Raw genomic sequence first — 22,804 nt, 5'->3', positions numbered from 1 at the left:
AAACATAAAGAACAGGAAATCTGGGTCAACCAACAATATAGAACATCTCACACTGAGCCACTGTGGCAAAAGGGCACTGGATAACACAAACCAGTTCCCATGATACATTACTTTTCCACCTTTTGATGAGTTTCCCATATTTTTACCACAGAAACACTGCACTGATCAGTAAATGAATGTACTGTATATGCCTGGTTATGTCCAGCAGACATTAACTGTAGATATAGTGGATTGTCAACCTGTTTAGTTGGTCCAATAGAATTCTATGGTTTCCAGTGTTGTTGCTGTGGGTAGAGAGCCTGGCCAAACACGTCTGAGTTTAAACTGTAAACAGATGCTCTACCACCACAAAAATACACGAGGAGTTACCATGGTCCTCTCTATTGTAATGAAAGTGGGGCAGGGTGTGTGGCCCTGATTTACTCTATGTGTCTAAAGACATGTGCCAGGATAACTGGTTTCAGAATGTCTTTATTTTCCGAAAGATAATAAAAGCTTATCTATATGCAGACATAGCTCACTGGATAAGACCTATGGCCATGACTACATGATAATTACAGTATACACTAAAAAATTACAAACCTTGTCCTTTTAATACAATTTTATTTATTTTTTTTAATTCAAAGCCGAAGAAGAATTAGGCCAATCCATTTAAAAAAACAATGACTGACTGACTGATTCAGCCATAATGAAAGTTCATATTAAATAACAAATTGCAACAAAAGTCAGTACATCCTCCGTTAGTGAGATTGCATTCTTTTATTTTGTTAATATTTTTTATGTCCACCTTTATTTTTGATGACCAATTTGATCCTACTAGGCATGATTGATACCTTCTGCTTAAAATTACTCCAAAGGTGTTCTATTGTATTCAGGTCAGGGGACGTACTTTACCAGATCATAGTTTTCACTTTGTCTTTTGAAAACTCTTGTGTGATTTTTCCAGGGTTTTTTGGATCATTGTATGTTGCTAAATTCCTCTCCTGCCAAGCTTCTTGGAACTGACAGTTGTCTTTTCATTTAGTATTTCGGTAAAAAATTTGCATTCATAATGCCATCTATAAATGTAATTTCCTCTACATCTTTTGCTTTCATGCAGACCCATTTCAGCATACTGCCACGTCCATGTTTCATGATTGGCAATATGCAGTCACTGTGGTAGTCCTGGCCAGGTCTATGCCAAACATGCTTGACCCAATCTGATCCAAAATTTATTTTGGTTTCATCTGACCAAAGAATGTGCAGCCAACATTCATAAGACTTCTTTTCATGTTCTTTGGCAAAGATTAATCTTGCAATTTAGTGAGTAATGGTTTTCATCTTGGATGCCTTCCATAGAGGTCAACTTCATGCAGTGTACTTCTCAATGTCTGATCGGTCACAGCCTGATGATGTAAACATAGAAATACAACAGCTAAAAATGCATTTCGAAAGTGTCATTGCAGGAATTACCTTCCCCTTTGCAACATTAGTGTGATGCTTGGCCAATCAGATACATCATCAGGTAGTGATGAACCATATATGAAGTTGTATTATGGAAACATCATTGAGTGATTTGTGTTGAGCGACAGTCAGTATACTGTTTATGACCAGGGGTAGAAAGAGCACTGAAAATTACAAAAAAAAATGTACTGTAAAAATACTGTTACTTTTACATCGCATCACAAGTTTTACTCAAGTACAGGTAAAATTACTTGTTTAAAAATTTACTCAGATAAAAGTAAAGTCAGTTAAAATGTACTCTGAGTAAATGTTACTGCAATACATTTTTAAAAAGGGGAAGGGGCAGAGTAAACATGCTATATGGTGAAAATAATGATGTATGATGAAATTATTAAGTTAAAGAATATCTTTAGGCTACCGTTCCCAGGTGAGAACCGCACCGAAAGCAACCAATAAATTCCAGTCAGGCACTTTGCAACCTGTGCATAAAACTGATACTTACATTTATCCACTCAGTTGGCAGTTTATCACGTACACCTAGCTAAAACTAATGCAGTCTAATACAACAGTCCGGCAATAAATCCTCCCGTCATGAAGGTTATAATCCTCAGTTTGTGCTGAAGCTGTTTTAGAGAGGTGCTGATTCAACTGTATGATCATTTTGGAGGCTGCAGATTGTGGTGCTGTTGAATGTATTGCATTATACATGCAGGTGTTTCTAATATTTTGTCCACCCAATTTAAATCAAAGAGGGCAGGCTAAATAACAGCAGTACAGACCACATCTTCCAAAATGATCACACAGGTAAATCAACAACTCTGAAACAAAACACACAAACTGAACATTAGAACCTTCATGAAGGAGGATTTATTACAGAACTGTTGGATTAGCCTGCATTAGTTGTAGCTCGGTTTACCTAATAAACAGTGCTCAGCCAGTCAGGGTGAGCCTATACATTTCTAAATGGGCTGGACCAGTATATTATCATATTTCCTAAAATATGACATGCACTCTGGTGTTGAGGCTAACAGGAAAATCTGAGTATATATATCTCTGGTTGATGCTATAGTAGCTCACTGTGTCCTGGCCACTACTAACTGGAGCAGAAAGTTTACAGAGGTAAAAAAAAAACCAAGCAAACAAACAAACAAAACAGGTGACATGTCCTCATTCAGTCTGTCCCTGTCAAATAATAAAGTCCAGTGAAGGCCTTGAGCCTTGTGATCAGATGTCAGTCTTATTAGATTTTGCTGTGAACACAGAAAAAACTGCAGCACACCCACGTACTGCCTACCTTTGAGCAGAGTATGAACACTAATCACAAGGTTGTGTGTGAAGTAACATCAAACCTGTTTAGAAAGACAATATGCCAGTGTATTTTCTTATAACAATGGTTCTCAAACTTTTTCTGGCATGCCCCCATTCAGAGGCCAAACAAAGTTCATGCCTGTCACCCACAATTTTTTATCAATAATTAACAATGATAGGGGAAGCAACTAATAAAAAAAGGATCCAATTTGAACTGTAGTGAAATAAAGGTCAGCACGATAGCATCAGCAAACTGTTATTTGTTTACTTTCCCTACGTAAATCATATTCATTCAACTTAATTTCACTCCATATTTTTCTCCTGGTCACCCATGCCCACCCTCCAGTGGCTCTATGCCCTGCCAGTTTGAGAACCACTGGTTTAGAAACACAAAACTACATACATAACCCTAACCCAAACCTTAACCCTACATACTTTATTGAATCCATAGTTAACGACCTATAATTTAACCAGGATCTATTGTGCTACTTTGGTACAATGGTACATTGTCATGGTAAGATTTTAATTAATGTCACACCAGAGGGGAACATCAATGTTACAAGTGCCCCTCTGGTGGGCCCACATTCCCCTATTGTGACCACAAACACCAAGGTTCACCCACGGTCCCCTCTGATCACATACGCAGGAGTGAAATCTCAAATCCAGCCTGGGAAGCCCCCACATACTGTTTCATTAGAAATATAATTACATTAAAATTCACTGCAAGTAAGACGGTGACGAATAAATGATTTTAGCCTGTATGTTTGTATCAACCTTTGTAATGATATTTCTAGAACCAGCTGTGAAACAGGCTTCATGGCTGGTTCTAGAAAAATATTATACTGTATTCGGATATGTATTGAAATAGTTCTAATCATCAAGCCTGATTTGTACATATACAACATTTGCTTTTCTCCCCCCTGTAGAAACATGATCCCCACCACATACATGTGTACACATGTGAACTTTAAACCCTCAGCATATATAGGATTTTGTTTATAAACAATGTAGCCATTGTCTCATTCAGTCCAGGCGGGGAAATTGTGATGTGTTGCCATCTACTGGCTGTGTAGAGGATTGCATTGTAGAAATAGAAAGGGATTCAGCTGTCCTTACAGTAAGTTTCCTGGATGTTTGTATTTATTTACAGTCAAGTTTAGATGAAATTAGACCCACTTCAGTATTAGTTAGGATTGGGGATGGGTCTTCGGTCGTTGCATTGAGGCTTTCATCATACTGAAGTGGCCCTAAAGACTAAAAGACATAAAGACATAAAGACTAATAATAAAACTAATAGGGCTAATAATAAGACAAATAATGATAATTATCAGACTAAATGCAGTACTGTTGCCGTTGCATAGCATTATCTGCCATGATACCACATAGCTAGAGTCTATCACAGCTTTCATTTTATCCTGCAGGTCAGTAAGTAAAGATTTAACACACACACACACACACGCACACACACACACCAACACACACACACACACACACACAGAGAAATTAAAACAAAAACATACAAACAAAACTGAAAAGCAAGGGAATGTAAGCAGGTCTTGACAAGTGCCTGTTGAGGTGGATGATCTAATATTCAATTCAATTTTATTTATATAGCGCTAAATCATAACAGAGGTAATCTCAGAGCACTTTTCATGTAGCGCAGGTCTAGACCATACTCTTTATAGTTATATTTACAGAGAACAAACATTCCCCCATGAGCAAGCACTTAGTGACAGTGGCAAGTTCTCCAAAGTTTTGGTGCAAAGACAGCAGCTACACAGTCTCCCTTAGTTTGGAGAGAGGTCAACACTGGGGTAATGTGCTCCATGCTGCTGCATGTGAACCTGCAGACCAGCTCCAGAATAAGTCTGATCTTAAAGCTATACCTTAACTGCTTAGCGTCTGGACAGTCTGCCCCTGCTCCGTGACAGCGGCTAACATTAGAGATCGGAGCAAACAAAGGGAGCCTCCAACCTCCGGGCCAGCGGGGGCGGCAATGCGCGCTGAGCTGTTTGCCACCTGCCATCCCTCCAGGAACGAGACGAGCCTCCATCATAACAGCGCATGCGCGGGCTCAAGGTGAGTTTCTGCTGTTATGCTAACGGTAGTTGTGAATGAGCTGGACCTGTGTAACCACCTGTATGACGAATAAAAGGATCACGAACGTTGTGTGTCTTAGTTAGTCAGTGTGAACCTCCTGACATCAGGTAGGTTCCTACTCCTCTGTTAGCCTGCAGTTATCGCTAACGTTACGATAACTGCGTCCTAACAGTACGGTACGTTACGCCAACGATACGGTACTTATTCAGAGTTGTAATGAGCGTTAGAGCCTGGAGTTATCAAGGTCCCCGTGGATCTTACATAACTTCCATGCGTTTTCTTGCTCCGACTGTCTGCCTGACTGCCTGTCTGTCTCCAGGTTGAGGCTCTGACATTAGCTGTGTCAGCGTAAATGCGCTTGGAGACAGCTCCTGACTGCTTCATCGTCAACTTCTACAGAGACATAACTGGAGCCTGCAGGCAGACAGAAAAACACCAGGATGGCCAGTGTGAGTCAAGTGTGTGCAGCTGTGTAAGAGACAGATGGTATAACATAACTGTGTTTGGGTGAGGAAAACAGGAGTGCGTAAGATTACTACAAGTAGTGCAATGCCAACTCTGTCCACTCAGTCCACTTTATTGGGTACAGTTGTATTGTCCAATCCAACAGCTCTGCCATAAAGTCGACGGTGAGACCCCTGTAATATTCAGTGTCTGTTGGTTATACACTCCTGTGTTCTATCACTGAGCTCTCATTATCAGAGATGGTGTTGTACTAGACTGCATTACATTCAGGGGTGTTCCTAATATTCTGATTCCCTCATGTATAAATAGACTTTTTAGCAGAGCTGTTGTATTGAATTGCAATAGATTGTCCAGTTTACCTAATAAAATTACCATTGAATGTACACTCACTGATCATTAGGAACACCTGTACACATGCTTATTCATGCAATTAATCAGTCAGCCAATCACGTGGTGGTGGTTTTCAAGCAAAGCAGTATCTTGAGTTTACTCAGAGTGGTACAAAAAACAAGAAACATCCAGTGGGCAGCAGTTCTGTGGATGGAAATGCCTTGGTGATGAGAGAGTGTGTTCCTTTACCATAAAATATATTGATTGACAAATTAATTTTAACTGAATTTAATTAGTTTGTGGACATTATAACAACTTGGTACATTTCACCATTTAGACTTTTGAACACAAAAGTGTTTTAAATCTATTTCACTAAGTTGTTTTTTTGTCCATTGGGAATGCACTGTACACTCATGGTAAACACTGTGTAATTGGGACTTGTGTGGGTGAGAGAGGCTACCATTGATGTGTTTGTGTGTGTTGTCTTTGTGTTCAGGTGCTGTGCCGCAGAGCCAGGCTGGTCACTTACCTCCCAGGACTTCATTTGTTGGTGCATCGTGTTGCTGGAGCCAGTTCTTTCTCTGCTGCTGGATCCTCGGGCTCGGAGGAGCCCCACGTAGCCATCACTCCGTCTGACATAGGTATGTCATGTATATTTTTATTTTACATGTTAACATTAATTAGTTGGAGGGGATTATAAGATATAAAATGAGAAGCCTGCTAAAGGTCAGTGTGTGTCTTGTTATGCTGTATAGACATAAGGCTGGACAGTTTTGAGCAGGAACACAGAGGTTGGAGACATGTATCAAAAGGTTTAATAGCAGTGCAGTCTTTCTATGATCCATTGGATGTGGTGTAGAGAGGTTTCACGCAAAGGATTTTGTTTGGAACCTGAATTCTCATGCATCATGTACTTTTCCTGATGTTCCTCCCTGTTTAAGGACTGCAGACAGTGTGGCCTGATGAGAGCATGGGGCCTTTTGGGCCCCAGGACCAGCGCTTTCAGCTGCCTGGTAATGTGGGATTTGACTGCCACCTAGAAGGACTAGCAGAGCAGAAGAAGAGTCTGGCATACAAGTTGGTCCCTGATGTGCTGTCAGCCCCATCCAGTAATGAGAGACATCAGTTCATACTGGCCCAGTTCATCGGAGAATTCTTTGTAAGTTTAATGATGTTAACTTGAGTACTTTTTCTGAGGGCAGGAAAACTGCTTCAGATTAAAGAGGAATCCACTTGGATGTTTTACTCATTTCTGATTGTTTAGCAGATCTGTTAATAATTATACCAGGGCACCACAAACATTGATCCAGTTCACAGTTTAACCACTGTTCTAAAATCAGTGCCAAAGGTACCCATAGCATCAGAACTTCATACTGTCTTAGCTGTTACATGTAACACCCTGGTGAAACTAATTTAACGAAGAGTTAACTACAAATGAAAGGAATGAACATTGGGTAGTGATAAGCATAGTGACTCTGTGTGAGGTGTCCCATGTCAGAACATAATGGTGAAAGACTCACATAGAGACGCCTCTCTGTGCAGTAGTACTTATTTAATTATATATATATATATATATATATATAAAATAAAACAATTCAATTAGATCATTGTTTGTTAAATCAAAAGCAATAGTTTACCAACTCCCTCAATGGCCATTTTATCAGGTCCACCTGTATAGTCCAATCCAAAACTACCACTCTACCAGGTATATAGAAAAAGTGGCCAAAAAAAATGGGGTGAAACAAGTTTCTAGTTTTTGCACACACTACATACATCAGCAGTTCTTAAATACGCATCACAGTACAACATCACTTCTTACTATCACCTTAATATGAAACATAGTTGGACATAGTTAAATGAAGATCTCTCTGGCAGTGTCAGTAAATGGTGCTCGAAGTGTGTTGAGTCCTGCTTCCATAATAAGGCTGACATTACATTGTTGGACATAACTTTGCATACAAATACAAACTCCTGCCGATGTTTGTTTAATTTGCCAAAACAAATCTAGTAGAACTCGTTAGAAGTAAGCACACATAAGGCCAGTGGTATCACATAGTAGCGCAGGTGCAAGGAGCGGGATGAACAAATGTGCTTCTTTTCTGCTCAGAATATCATAATCATGCAATTCTAACATAACACACAGTTACACTAATTAGTTAATTAGTTAATTCGTTAGTTAATTAATTACATTACATTACATGGTCCTATTACATTGTGCACAGGGTGGCAGCACAGCATCTAACAGGAATTAGTGCACATTCAATCTATGGCTACCACTCACCTGAGGGAAGGTGTTACCTTATATAATTTCAAGTTTTTTACATGACAGTAATCTGATTCTCTGACTAAGAGATCAACATTCAGGTTGAAACATAGTTAATGGCCAAATACGATGTCATCTAAAGTCTCAAGTCAAGTCACTAAATTGTAGATAATCACCAGTAATGAAGGTGACTCTTTCCGGAGCACTAAACCACTTTGCTGAAAATGTGATACTGTCACAGTGGTGACATTGGTGGTGAATGCCTCATGATGAAAAAATTAGTCAGAATAAACTGTAACTGATCTCACTGCTGTCATTACTGATATTTTGCTCAATAAGTGTCATATTATAAAACCGACCACTTGTAGTCAGTCTATGGTTCTGATTCTAAATACTGTACCAGATTAACAAGCATCTGCCGTATTTCTAAACCATCTCAACATGTCACAACATGACACACGTGTGATGCAATAAGGTATTGTTTGTGATGCTCATATGATTTTTGGCATATTAAAGTTACAGTAGTTCATTACAATACCTCTGCTTTGAAAGGTTCCTACTGTGTTGAGCAGTGTGCTTTTAGTCACCAAAGCCTCGTGTTGCCATGTAAACTTCATCAGTTCAAACTACACACATTAGCATATCAGCTATAATGTCAAACATGGAGCAATCACTTGTTCTACATTTACAATGAAAGAACACAATATAAAAGCTTGCATACTAATTGATGCACATAGACTCCTACAGCCAAACAGCCAGCTTCGATCCAAACTGTTTGGAATTAACTTATAGCCAAAGTAAATGTATACAGTACATGCAGACTAAAATCTCAGACTGAGTTCCTCTTATGCTCATACATGCTGTCTAGTCAACTCAAAGGATACTTGAGAGCAACATATTCCATTTTGTCTAAAGTGTACTGTCAACCTGAAGGGTAACTAAATCTCTAATACGTGACAGACATGAATACTACAGCAGTCTCTCCTGACTGGAGGGCTAAATCCCTTGCACACTAACAGTGGGAGAACTCGCTTTTCTTTAACAGCTGTCTTTCTGTTTTGTGTGTGCTTGTAAGGAGAAAGATGACCCAGCCTCATCTCAGAGTGTCAGTAGAGATGAACAGTACTTTGAAAACTCCAGTGTGGAGTGTGCCATACAGTCCTGCCCGGAGCTACTACAGAAAGGTACGGCACTGATACTGCACTCCTCACCATCATTCATAACTTCCGGCGTCTTTCTCTTTATTCTCTTTATTTGTACTAGTTAGTGAGAACAAGGCAAAAGCTATTTTTACATGTGGTCCTGCATCATCAGTTTTGTCAAATTGTCACTATCTCTGTTTAATCCTTCAAATGTTTTTAATTCTAACAGTAACTGGGTGTACCTATTCTAGCTGATTAGAAGCAGTGTTTCTGTCTGATGTGTGTTTCTGCTGATAATGTGATGAACAGATTTCCAGTCCATGTTTCCTGAGGCTCCATCCTCTGGTATGATGGTGGTTACAGTGACCCAAAAGACCCAGAACGATATGACGTCATGGTGTGCTGAGGTGGAACAAGAGAGAGAGAAGATGCTTGGCAAGGTCAGCTGCTGGTGTGAGAACTAATGATGCTGCTGCAGAACAGTAGTTTCTCTTTTCTGACAATTCATACCGTTTTTTTTTTTTTTTTTTTTTTTAATGCACAGATACACAGCAGGTTTCTCACATTTCTTTCTTTTATTTTTACTGGTGAAGAGGACTGACAAAATGAATGTAGACCTAAAACATGAAAAACATCAGAATGTTATGTATGTTGTGTGTTTTGTGATGCGTTTCTGCGTGTGCGCGCATGGGTGAGGGAAGCAGTACTGTGTGTTGTTATATTTGAGACTGTGAATAGAACTGTGTATGGTATACAATATGACAACAAAAGGTTGGTGTTGGGTGGGGTGGGGGGATAATTTAATATTTTATAGCGAAAGACATGATGCCAGTTGCAATAGTGGAAAAACCGGGTTTCAAAAACTAATGACGGTGGTTGACTCTGCGTACAGTGGGATGAAAAAGTATTGGCACCCCTGGTCAAAATTTCTGTTACTGTGAATAGTTCAGTGAGTAAATGATTAACTGATCTCTAAGGCATAAAGTTAAAGATGAAACATTTCTTTAATATTTTGAGCAAGATTACTTTTTTTTATTTCCATCTCTTTTTTTCCATCATAAAAAAGGAAAAGGGCCCAAAACAAAAGTTTAGGCACCCTGAATGGTCAATACTTTGTAACTAAGGCTGTAGTTCACCAAAGAAAATCTTGGTGAACTAAAATTGTACCTACTCTTCAACCAGTCAGCTCGTTGTGGGGGAAAAAAATTGCACGTTATCTCTAGATTAACTAAATCAGCAACAGTGCACTGAGTGCATGCTACCTGGTAGCCTAAATGAATTATAAATAAACATAAAAAGCAAGAATTTAGCATATTAAATCATTTTAAACTTATTATTTTATATTGAAATGATAACAACAGAATCAGAGCTGACCATCGTGCACCTGCCCATAATGATATGATTTCTGAAAATAGAATTATATCAACTGGTGATCCAGCAAAAGAACCATTTAGAATATACAATCAAAGCCTCAAGTGTTAAACATGCAAGTTGACGGAGCATCCTAATGCAAACAAGTTAGCCTAGCGTCTTAGATGATCTGCCATGTTGGTTATTGAGCTATGATATGCAAACATGGTGTCAATTAGTTTCTTTCTTAAACCTTAAAAAAGTTAGACATGTCAATCTCCATCAGGTTGAGCAAATTCGTTTTCACAGGTAGTCTGTCCCTCCCTCCACCCGAGTAAATAATGGATTAATCCTGCAAGGCTATTGATGTAGTACTTTTTTCCTTATGGAAAATAAAGCCAGCAATTGTCCAACCAATGAGAACTTGGTCAGTCAAGAGCATGTTGACAGACCAATTGACCAGTTGACCAGACTATTATAAGGTCCTTTACCAGCCCTATTAGCAACACCCCCTTTTGGCAAGTATCACAGCTTGTAAACGCTTTTTGTAGCAGCAAAGAGGGTTTCAGTTTCTTGTTTTAGGGATTTTAGCCCATTCTTCCTTGCAAAAGTCTTCTAGTTCTCTGAGATTCTTGGTCCGTCTTGCATGCACTGTTCTTTTGAGGTCTATCCACAGATTTTCAATGTGTTTTAGGACTATGAGGGCCATGGCAAAATCTTCAGCTTGCGCCTTTTTTACAGACGGTGTGATGTTTGCTCCCAGAACTTGCTGGTATTTAATTGAATTCATTCTTCCCTCTACCAGGGAAATGTTCGCTGTGCCACTGGCTGCAACACAAGCCCAAACCATGATCCATCCACCCCCTTGCTTAACAGTTGGAGAGCTGTTCTTTTCATGAAATTCTGCACCTTTGTTCTCCAAACATACCTCGGCTCATTGCGGCCAAAAAGCTCTATTTTAACTTCACCAGTCCACTGGAATTTTTTTCCAAAATGCTTCAGGCTTGTTTAGATTTTCCTTTGCAAACCTCTGACACTGAATTTTGTGGTGGGGATGCAGGAAAGGTTTTCTTCTGATGACTCTTCCATTAAGGTCATATTGGTGCAGGTGTCGCTGCACAACAGTGCACCACCACTCCAGAGATTACTAAATCTTCCTGAAGGTCTTTTGCAGTCAAACGGGGGTTTTTAATTTACCTCTCTAGCAATCCTATGAGCAGTTCTCCCTGAAACTTTTCCTGCTCTTCCAGACCTCAACTTGACCTCCCCCATTCTGGTTAACTGCCATTTCTGAATTACATTACAAACAGAGGAAATGGCTACCTGAAAACACTTTGCAATCTTCTTATAGCCTTTTCCTGCTTTGTGGGCATCGTTATTTTAATTTTCAGAGTGCTGGGCAGCTGCTTAGAGGAGCCCATGGCTGCTGGTTGTTGGGACAATTTGAGGAGTCAGGGTATTTATGATTGAAATTTGCATCACTTGGCCTTTCCTAATGATGAATGAGAACAAGTTGATTAAGGTCTGAGACCTTGGTAAAAGTTATCTGAGAGCAAAAATCTCTAGGGGACCCAAGTGTTCGTATGGTGCTCCTTTTTTTTTTCTCTGTAAAATTGTACCAACAAAAATAACAATCTAATATTGGTGAAAATGTTGAAAAGAATGTTTTACCTTTAACATTTAAGGATAAATCTTGAACCCTCTTGGCTGTGGAGACTGTCAATTATTGACTCGAAAATGAATGATTTTTTTAGAACCATAATAAACCATATGATTAATATAGGATTCAATCCTAAACAGAATATACCCCTTGAACTACAAATTAAATGCTCCCCTGTAGAGCTCTCATGTAAAAAAATGTTTATGTTCAGTGTTACTCACCATAGCTCATTGTGTGTGTCCTTGAGATCCAGCAAACCAGCAAATGTGTTTCCTTCCTCATCATTAGTATTAAATGTATATTGTGATAATTATCAATATCGATCATTATAAAAACTTATTGGCCATATAGCCCAGCCTGTATGTTAAGGAGTTGATACCAGTTTCTGAATGTAATAGAAACTGAGTAACACCAATGGATAATTATTACCAGCCAATCAATGGTTCACATAATAATGAATCAGAACAATGATGAAAGATGATAATAACCTCCAATCACCTTTCCTATCAAACAGAAAGAATAATGTGCTTGAAAAAGTTGTTGTCGAATTTCCCTTCTTTTATATATTTATTGTTTTTATCCATATTTTATTAAAAACACATTCTTTCCTTCTTAAACCTCAAAGAGTCTGGTGGTCTGCTGATCCTAGATCTGCTGTGGCTCTCTGTTATCAGATAGCCACATCCACCCACAACTCTGTCCACAATTGTACAACAGTGTATGGAGCAATGGTGAAAGATTCAGAGGCAGGCCATAATGAGCAGCTCTGGGCTGTGAGGTGATTTTTGCATGGTAGCCGCAGCCACTATTACAGGATCATTTAAAAAGTATTTTTCCCATAGACAAGTATTACACAAGGAACAACTGTAAAACAATGAATATGATTTTTATTCACACTGATCTCAGTTTTGCAACATTTGACCATTTTTTAGGGAAACATCCATGGACTATTTTTTTATTCTTTTTCCACTGCTCGGGTAACATTTGTGAACAGCTGAAGCTCCTGACACTAACAGACCACAGCTTAGTAAAGTTTATTATTATATCATGCATCAAAACATTAAGCTATTTCTCTCATAATATGACTTGGTGTGTGTGTATAACACAACTGACAAAGTTTTCAGCTGCAGTCTATACAGTTGTATTAGGTAGACAACTTGAGATGAAATGTCACATTATTATCTACTTATTAGGCTACATGAGTCATCTGATAAATAAATAAATATAGTTATGTACATAAGTATTTGGACAATGGTGCAATTTTCATAATTTTGCCTCTGTACAACACCACAATAGATTTGAAACGAAGGTATCAAGATGTGGTTGAAGTGTAGATTTTCAGCTGTAATTCAAGGGGTTTAAAAAATATATTACATTAACAGTTAAGGAATTATATTTATATTTTTTCTGCATAGTCTCTCATTTTCAGAGGCTCAAAAGTAATTGGACATTTGACTGACCATCGGTTCTATAGTCAGGTGTGGCTTGTTCACTCGTTATATCATGACAAATTAAGCAGATAAAAGGTCTGGAGTTGATTCCAAGTGTTGAATATGCATTTGGTAGCTGTTCGTGGGAACAAGCAATATGCGGTCCAGAGAGGTGTTGATGCAAATTTAGGAAGCCATTTATAGGTTGAAAAAAACAAAACAAACCTATCAGACAGATAGCAGAAGCTTTAGGAGTAGGCAAATCAACAGTTTGGTACATTCTTAAATAGAAGGAATGTACTGGCGAGCTCAGCAACACCAGAAGGCCTGGAAGACCACGGAGGGCAACTAAAGTGGATGATCGCAGAATTCTTTCCTTGGTGAAGAAAAACTTCGAAAAGCTTCGAACAACTAGCCAGGTCACAAACACTTTCAAGGAGGCGGGGGTATCGTTGTCACAGTCTACAATTAAGAGACGCATTCATGAATGTAAATACAGAGGGTTTACCACAAGATGCAAGCCAGTGGTAATCCTCAAGAATAAAAAGGCCCGATTAGACTTTGCCAGAAAACATCTAAAAACGCCTGCCCAGTTCTGTGACAAGATTCTTTGGACAGATGAAACCAGCCTTTAGGCAGTCATTGCAAAGGATTTTCATCCAAGTATTGAAAATAATCCTAATATTTATATTTTGTGGGCGGCTGTGTCTCAGGAGGTAGAGCAGGTCGTCCACTAAGCAGAAGGTCTGTGGTCGATCCCTGGCCCTGACTCCTCCAGTCCGCATGTTGAAGTGTCCTTGGGCAAGATACTGAACCCCAAATTGTCGTTACAGTTACTCCTACTTCATGGATCATATTTCATTGTCTCATTGGTACCCGAAACAACACGCCCTCACCAACATAGCAATCTGCACTGATTTCATGTAGGGCTGTTTTTGGTCTGAATTCCTGCTGAGCAAACGGAAGGAGGGGGAAGTGGGAGGAGAGACGGAGGCTAAGAGATATTGACAGCCACTGAGGAAAAACAAAACACACCAAACACAGAAACACAGCATCGTGATTAAATGTTACATTATTATCTAATTATCTTACATGAGTGATTTGCTATTGGAAAGTTTTCCTTAAAAAGATCAGGTTTGCTCCTGGCTTCATATTCTAATATGCATTGGTTCACTGGGGTGCTGGCTGAAATGATCCCCATCCAGGCCTCAAGGAAGAGAGAGAGGAGGTAGCTTGGGTGTGAGGTGGGTAAGGTATCTATTTATTTATTATCCTCCTTACTTTCTTATGCCCTGACCTTTCAGGAGGAAGGTCCAGAGAGTATTTTGATGATGATAATGTAAAAAACAAAAATAATGAGTATTAAAGCTGCAAGCAACGTTGATGGGGACTTCGCACTGTCGTGAATGTCGGGGTTGCTGGCAGAATGCTGGTTGATGCAGCTGTGCACTTTAGCAACCATTGGAGACTGCACGAACAAGTAACATGTTATTTCCTGCATGGAGTGTGTGGTGGCGGATATGACGAATTGCACACTTTGTATTAATACCAGAATATGGCGCTAGCCAACATGCACCAAACATGCGTTATTTTGTTGTATATCAAGTGTATAAAAGATCATGAAACTTTTTATGTAAGTAAAATGATGATTCTCACACAAGGTATACTTCCTGTTACCAGTAGGTGGCGCTATTACTATGATTCAGTATTGGCCTGTGGATGTCTTCAGGCTGGGACTCTTATTACAATAGTTTCTTATTTCATGTCAAAACACTGTAATTTGCTGCACCACCAGTGAAACGCCATTCAAAGAAAAATTATAATCTTCACAATAAAGCATCATCAAGGTCTTAAGGCTTTTCTGACTTCATTTCAGATGGATCTGGTCAACCCACTAGGAGGGGTACATCTAAGTAGAAAAGGTGTTATTTCCTGTGGCCAGTAGGTGGTGCTATAAGTGAATATTGGCAAATTGATGTCTTCAGGCCGGGACTCTTATCAAACATAAAGTTTGGGCAGATTCGACAATGTATATTTGAGTTACAACAACTTTCTATTTCTTGCCGAAACATCGAAAATTTGCCATGCTGCCAGGGACATGCTGGTCAACCAAAACTCAAGAACTTCTCAATTTAGCATCGCAATGGTCTTTAGATTGTACTGACGAAATTTGAAGTCCTTCTGATCAATTCTATTGGAGGAGTTTGTTCAAGCACAATAGCTGTAAATGTTAAAAACTGGGCCAAAATTGCACAGTAAATTGAAAATTGCTGACTTCTTGGGTTTAGGGTATGGCTCAAAAAAGAGTTTTTGTAAGTGGACCAGTTCTATTCACCTTATATATGCCTCTTTTAGATAATATTATTAGGAAACAATCCATAAGCTTACATTGTTATGCAGATGATACCCAGTTGCATTTGTCAATGACGCCTGATAAAACCAATCAGTTAGCTAAACTTCAAGTATTACTTAAGGACATAAAGATTTGGATGACCAGAAACTTTCTGCTGTTAAACTCAGACAGAACTGAAGTTATTGTACTTGGGCCCTCAACACTTCAGAAATACATTTTCTAAGGATATACTTACGCATTTGCCCTCTCCTCCAGCACCACCGTTAGGAATCTTGGAGTTCTCTTTGATCAGGATATGTCTTTTAACCCCCACATAAAACAAACTTCAAGACCTGCCTTTTTCACCTACGTAACATTGTAAAAATCAGGCACATCCTGTCTCAGAATGATGCAGAAAAAGTAGTTCATGCTTTCTTTACTTCTAGGCTGGATTATTGCAACTCCTTATAATCAGGCTTTCCCATCAAATCTCTAAATACTCTCCAGCTGATCCAGAATGCTGCAGCGTGAGTACTGACAGGAACTAGGAAAAGAGATCATATTTATCCTGTGTTAGCTTCTCTTCATTGGCTCCCTGTAAAATCCATAATTAATTTAAAATTCTTCACCTCACCTTCAAAGTCCGTGGTTAGGCACCATCATATGTTAAAGAGCTCATAGTACCGTATTACCCCACTAGAACACTCCGCTACCAGTATGCCGTCTTGTGGTTCCTAGAGTCTCCAAAAGAAGAATGGGAGGCAGAGCCTTCAGTTATCCGGCTCCTCTACTGTGGAACCATCTTCTGTTTTGGGTCCAGGAGGCAGAGACCCTCTCCATATTGAAGAGTAGGCTTAAAACCGTCCTTTTTGATAAAGCTTATAGTTACGGCTGGCTCAGTCTCGGCTTGAAGCATCCCCTAGTTACACTGCTATAGGCCTAGACTCCCAGGGGACTTCCCATGATGCACCAAGCTCCTCTCTCCTCCTCTCCCTCTTCATCTGTATGCATTCATATCCCATCAATGCTCGTTACTAACTTGGCCTCTTCTCTCTCCCATAGTTTTGTGCTTTCTCGTCTCTCTCCTCTTTCCACGTGACGCTTTCTGCAGGTATTCCTGCCCCTGGTGCTGCAGAGTCTGGATTGGTGACTGCAAACTACCTACTGCCCCCATGATCATGCTAAACACCCACTGCTTCATTTTTTAAAATTATTATTATTATTAGCCTTATTATTATTATTTTTATTATTAGTCTCATTATTATACAACTTTATGTGGTACCTGTATTGTACTATGCACGCAAGCACGCACGCACGCGCACACACACACACACACACACACAAACCCAGCGGGTCGAAGCAGACGATCTACCTGTTAAAAAGGAGTTTTTCCTTGCTCCCGTCACCAGGCACTTGGTCTAGACTTGCTCTATATGAAAAGTGCTCTGAGATAACCTCTGTTGAGGTTAGGGTTATTTGGTGCTATATAAATTAAATTGAATTAAATTGTTAGCAAGTGTCTGTTTTTTTCAGTCCCATCCTGTATATTGTCTGTTGATTAATAATTTCTCATTGAATGTCTGGTATTGAATGAGTTGTAGATTTGTATTCCTGCTCATTACAAACAGATTAACACTGGTGTGATGGATATGGAGCTTCCAGTTGTGTTCCTGTAATCACATCAGAAGTGCATTAATGAAGCACTGTTGATGAATGATGATCACTGAGCTTATTATGCACATGTATCACACACTGATAACCGTTGTTCCTCTACTGTGCAGTTTGTTGATGGAGCCACGGAGATCTGCTACGCTCTGCAGAGAGAAGGATTCTGGGCTGACTTTATTGACCCATCCTCAGGCCTGGCGGTAAGATACCACTGTCAGTGTCACTCAATGTTGAAAGACTGAAACACCCCTATTCACAATAACATTTGTTATTGTCACTGCTTTCATCACTTTACACACATCATCCTGCATAAACATCCACTCCCTGACTTGGTTGTAGTTTCCACTAACTCAACTCTGCAACAAAGTGTATGGTGATGAGGGGTCTAAAGGTCCCCCACATCCATTTTAATATTAAATGTAGAGGTGCCATGAATTCCTCCAGAGTCCTAGAAAAGATGTGAAGAGATGCATATTTGCTCCAGGGGCCATTTTTGCCTTTTTTAGACTGAGATTAGACTTTTAGATAGATTTTAGACTGCTCTGAAGTGTTGGACAGATTAGTCTAATGCAAGTTTCACAAAAATAATGACTGACTTGTTTTAAACCTTAAAAGTTGGCCATCCTACCCCCAGGCTAACACAGAGCTACAGTAAGAGCCACGTTTCCATGGTAACAACCAGAGTCAAGATAAACAGCGACAAAAATAAAAAAACAAAAAAGAGGAAAACATGGATCATAATTTGTAATTTATTAACAAAGTTTTGGAACAGTAATGAGAAGGAAAAGAGTTTTGAGGAGCCCAGTAAGCCGTTACAAATTTACAGCAGTAAAGACATCAGCAGTCGTTTTCATGTAAAAACTGTCCTGAACCTGAGCGGCAAGTCAGCAGAAACACTGAGCCCAGCCACAATTAGATGCCACAGCAGCTCAGCTCTGTTTCCAATCTGTACTGTGCTGAGACATCAGGATACTGGAGGAATTATACCGATCAGCCACAACATTAAAACCATCTGCCCAATATTATGTAAGTCCCCCCTTGTGCCATCAAAACAGCTTTCAACTGTTGAGGCATGGACTACACAAGACACATATCAGGCACCAAGACTTTAGCATCAGATCGTTGAAGTCCTGTAAGTTGCTAGGTGGGGCCTCCATGGATTCAGATGCTCGATCGGATTGAGATCTGGGGAATTTGGCCAAGTCATCACCTTGAACTCGTTATCATGTTCCTCAAACCATTCCTAAACAAATTTTGCAGGGTGGCAAGTAAATGTCAAAGTAACATCCACATGAATTCCAGGACCCGTTGTTTCGCAGCTGAACATTGCCCAGAGCATCACACTGCCTCCGCTGGCCTGCCTTCTTCCAATAGTGCATCCTGGTGCCATCTCTTCCCCAGCTAAACAATGACCACACACATGGCTTACCACATGATACAAAAGAAAATGTGATTCATCAGGCCCGGCCACCTTTTTCCATTGCTCCAGTTCCGACAATCACTTGCCCATTGTAGGAGCTTTCGGTGGTGGACAGGGGTCAGCATGGGCGCTCTGACCAGTCTGCAGCTATGCAGCCCAATACAGAGCAAGTTGTGATGCACTGTGTGTTCTGACAGTAGCCCATCAGTGAGCAACCTGTGAACCTGCGACAATGACCATGACCGTGTCGCAGGTTCACCAGTCCTCCTTTCTCTTTTTGATAGGTATTGATCACTGCATAATGGGAACACCCCACAAGTGCTACAGTTCACCATTGTTGCACTACAGTGCTAGAGTTCACTGTAGTGGTACTACGATTCACCAGTGTTGCTACTGTTCATCATATTGTTGTTACATTACTACAGTTCACTGCAGTGGTGTTACCGATCACTGTCGTGGTGCTACATTACTACAGTCCACCGTAGTTTAGCTATAATTCACTGTAACAGTGCTAGAGTACTACAGTTCAGCATAGTGGTACTACAGGTCACCATAGTGGAGTCACAGGTCACCATAGTGGAGCCACAGGTCACCATAGAGGAGGCACAGCTCACCGTAGTGGTGCCAGAGTGCTACAGTTCATTGTAGTTGTGAAACAATTCACGATAGTCGTGCTACAGTGCTACAATTTACTGAAGTGGTGATTTAGTTCTGGTTGTAGTCTTTTGGTGCTACAGTGATACCTTTCACCCTAGTGGTGATACATTTCAATGTACTGCTGATACAGTGCTACAGTTAACTGTAGTGGTGACAAAGTGTTACAGTTAACCGTAGCGGTGTTACCGTAGGTGGGGCTACAGTTCCACAGTTCCCCATAGTCGTTTTACAATGCTACAGTTCACTGTAGTGGTGCTACAGTTCACCATTGTGGTTCTACAGTGCTACAGTTCACCATAATGGTGCTATAGTTCACCATTGTGGTTCTACAATGCTACAGTTCACCATAACGGTGCTACACTTCACCCTAGTGGTTCTACACTGCTATAGTTCACCATAATGGTGCAGTTCACCGTCATAACTGTAATTTAGCAAAAGTGTTACAGTTCACCGTAGTTATACAACAATTCACGATATTGGTGCTACAGTGCTACACTTCAGAATAGTGCTACAGTTCACTGAAGTCGTGATTTAGTTCACCGTCATGGTCTTTCCATGGTAAAGTGCTACAGTTAGTTGTGCAACAGTTCACTGTAGTGGTGACACAGTGCTACAGGTAACCGTTGGGGTGGTACAGTGGTACAGTTCTCAGTAGTGATACCACAGTTCATTGTGGTGATCTTACAGTGCTACAGTTCACTGAAGTGTTGATATAGTTCACCGTAGCTGTGCTACAGCGCTACAGTTCACCTTGGTGGTGATACAGTGCTGCAGTTCAATGAAGTGGTGATTTAGTTCATTGTAGTGGTCCTACTGTGCTACAGTTAAACATAGTGGTGCTACAGTTTCATTTCACCATAGTGGTGATTCAGTTCGATGTAGTGGTGATACAGTAGTACATTTAAGCGTAGTGGTGATACAGTTCACCGTAGTGGTACTACATCATGGTGCTACAGTTCACTATAGTGGTGCTACAGTACATTGTAGTTTTTGTACAGTTTACTGTAGTGGTTCCATGGCTCACCGAGTTGTGCTACAGTGCTGCCGTCCACCCTAATTGTGCTACAGTGATACAATTCACTGGGGTGGTACTACAGCTCACCATAGTTTTGCTACAGTAGGAGCAGCCATATTTACTAGACTGGATGAAGTTCCTCTTTAAAGTTCACATTGTCTTAGCCCTGCCCCATAGCCATTTAGGCTGAAGTGCATATTGAAGTTTAACAGTGAACTGGGGGTAGATGAACTGTTGGGCACTTTGACTAAACCAAAGAGAGTGCCTTTGATTATCTACTCATGTTTAGCAATCAGAGCTGCACTCAGCAATGGAAGAGAAGTTCTTTTATCAATTTTGATGCAAGTTATTAAATTGATGCTTTAGAAAAGACAGTGTACTCATTTTCTGCTATAATAGATTTTTTCCCATCTGTAATCGGATTATACACTTAAAGAAAGCAGTAAACACTTGAAGTTTAAACCATTTTAGGAAAATGACAATTGAAAAAAATGTGCAGTGTGCAGCACCCAAGGAATATGATAATGCTGATCATAAAACAACACAGACATAGCACAGCACAGACATGCAAGCCTTATTTGGTTACATTGACAATATTCAAAGGTGTTGATAACCTTGATTCAGATGTTTGAAATGTCCTGAAGAGAATTATTTAACTTGTGTTTAAAAAGCACGGTTTTTGTGGAGATGGATGTGATCAGATAGCTATAATGTATATATGTGTGTTCCTCTCCAGTTCTTTGGCTCTTACACCAACAACACACTGTTTGAGACAGATGACAAGTACCGTCATCTGGGCTTCCAGATCGAGGACCTGGGCTGCTGCAGAGTGATCCGACACACTGTGTGGGGGACAAATGTTTTTGTGGGGACAATATTTACAGACGCACCACCCAGCAGCTTTATAATGAAGAAGCTGCAGGGCAGCTGAACACAGGCTCAGGGACATTTGGCTGCCATTAAAACTGTGTAAAAACCTGTCTGGACTGTTTGATGATGGTATTTATTTTTTCATAGTTCTTTAAGAACATAATTAACTGACTCCTCAGTGTTTTTACCTTTGTAGCATGTATGTATAAATATTACTGATATAGATTTATATTTATAGATTCAAATCTCACAGGCTGAAATCCTAGTGTTTCTTGACTAAACTACAAATGTATCTTTAACTGTTACCTTTTAGATTCAAATCCCTCTCAGCAACACTCACCCTCTTTCTAACTAGTTATCTGATTGTTCTGGCTGAACTGTCATCAGATTTTTTTCATGGAAGGGTTAGGTTATATTTTCACTGAGACTATGCCCTGAAAATGTAATACTAATATGAGTAGGGGGAACCTAAACATACAGTATATTCTATCTGTACTCCACCAGCTTAAAATGGACATTGTTGGAAACAACAGGAATCAGAACTAAAGCAGAAGGGTTGAAGTGGAGACAACAGGTGGATGGCCAGCAATAACGTGCAGCTAAAGTGCTTCTTGAATCTGGACAGGCATTTAAACCAAACCCGGAATCCCTGTAGAGGAGCTTCAGGAAGGTTAATCTCGCTGTGAATCAGTAAAGGAAGTCTCAAATACCATGGAAACCCAGTGTATTAGTATGTCAGATGTGGCTGGCCACAGAGTACTGGTTACAGTTCTGTCTGGGGACTGGGTGACAAAGGTTTGAATCTCATATAGAGCATCTCTTCAGAACATTGAACTAAGGTTTTGACTGAAATCCCAACAGCAGCTGTCAGCTACAAGGGGGCCGTTGAGATCTTTTGGCTTTGCTTTTGGTAATACATCCATGGACATAATACATCCCTGCCCTGTACAGCAAAACCTGGTGACTGTTCTGCCTTTTGTAACCCAACTCAGTCATGCTCTGTAAAACAACACATTCACGTCTCTGTGGTGGTTCTCCATAGGCTCTGCCACCATCCCCTACTTTACTTGGATTCGGCTCCAAACTAATTGACACAATTTCAAAGAAGTCGTCAGTTTCACTACATTGTGTTAAAACGGAAGACCAAAAAGCCAAGTGTAAACTTTTCAAACAGAAGTATGGATATCACAGCCCAACATTATCAAAAAATGCTAGGCCAACTTGTTTGTGTTAGGATGCTCCTTCAACTTTCGTGTTTAACACTTGAGGCTTTGAGTGTATATTCCTCAATAGGAACAAAGTCTGTTGTTATATTTCAGTATAAAATAATCAAGTTAAAATGATGTGAATT

General features: G+C 40.0%; 1 protein-coding gene across 2 annotated transcripts; it reads left to right on the top strand.

Annotated features, from left to right (window-relative positions):
• Positions 1 to 4,731: 4,731 nt before the first annotated feature.
• Positions 4,732 to 21,563, top strand: mmadhcb (metabolism of cobalamin associated Db). 2 transcript variants are annotated; one of them, XM_040148698.1, is made up of 8 exons: positions 4,732 to 4,830; positions 5,171 to 5,300; positions 6,143 to 6,287; positions 6,588 to 6,805; positions 8,985 to 9,093; positions 9,361 to 9,491; positions 17,605 to 17,691; positions 21,320 to 21,563. In XM_040148698.1, the coding sequence occupies exons 2-8, from the start codon at positions 5,292 to 5,294 to the stop codon at positions 21,512 to 21,514; spliced, it is 894 nt and encodes a 297-aa protein (XP_040004632.1). In that variant the 5' UTR covers positions 4,732 to 4,830; positions 5,171 to 5,291; the 3' UTR covers positions 21,515 to 21,563. The 2 variants fall into 2 exon arrangements, with proteins under 2 accessions (XP_040004632.1, XP_040004631.1); XM_040148697.1 differs by lacking the exon at positions 4,732 to 4,830 and adding an exon at positions 4,837 to 4,958.
• Positions 21,564 to 22,804: the final 1,241 nt, after the last annotated feature.

Source organism: Xiphias gladius, chromosome 16, assembly GCF_016859285.1.
Source record: "Xiphias gladius isolate SHS-SW01 ecotype Sanya breed wild chromosome 16, ASM1685928v1, whole genome shotgun sequence".
In the NCBI taxonomy this organism is placed as follows: domain Eukaryota; kingdom Metazoa; phylum Chordata; class Actinopteri; order Istiophoriformes; family Xiphiidae; genus Xiphias; species Xiphias gladius.
The sequence above is the reverse complement of the archived record's forward strand: the minus strand, read 5'-3'. Positions and strand labels throughout refer to the sequence as shown.

Excerpts from the sequence above, each read along its gene's own strand:
- mmadhcb (XM_040148698.1), top strand. Across the intron at positions 6,806-8,984 it reads AGTTCATCGGAGAATTCTTT|GAGAAAGATGACCCAGCCTC; the intron begins GTAAGTTTAATG and ends TGTGCTTGTAAG. Across the intron at positions 9,094-9,360 it reads CCCGGAGCTACTACAGAAAG|ATTTCCAGTCCATGTTTCCT; the intron begins GTACGGCACTGA and ends TGTGATGAACAG.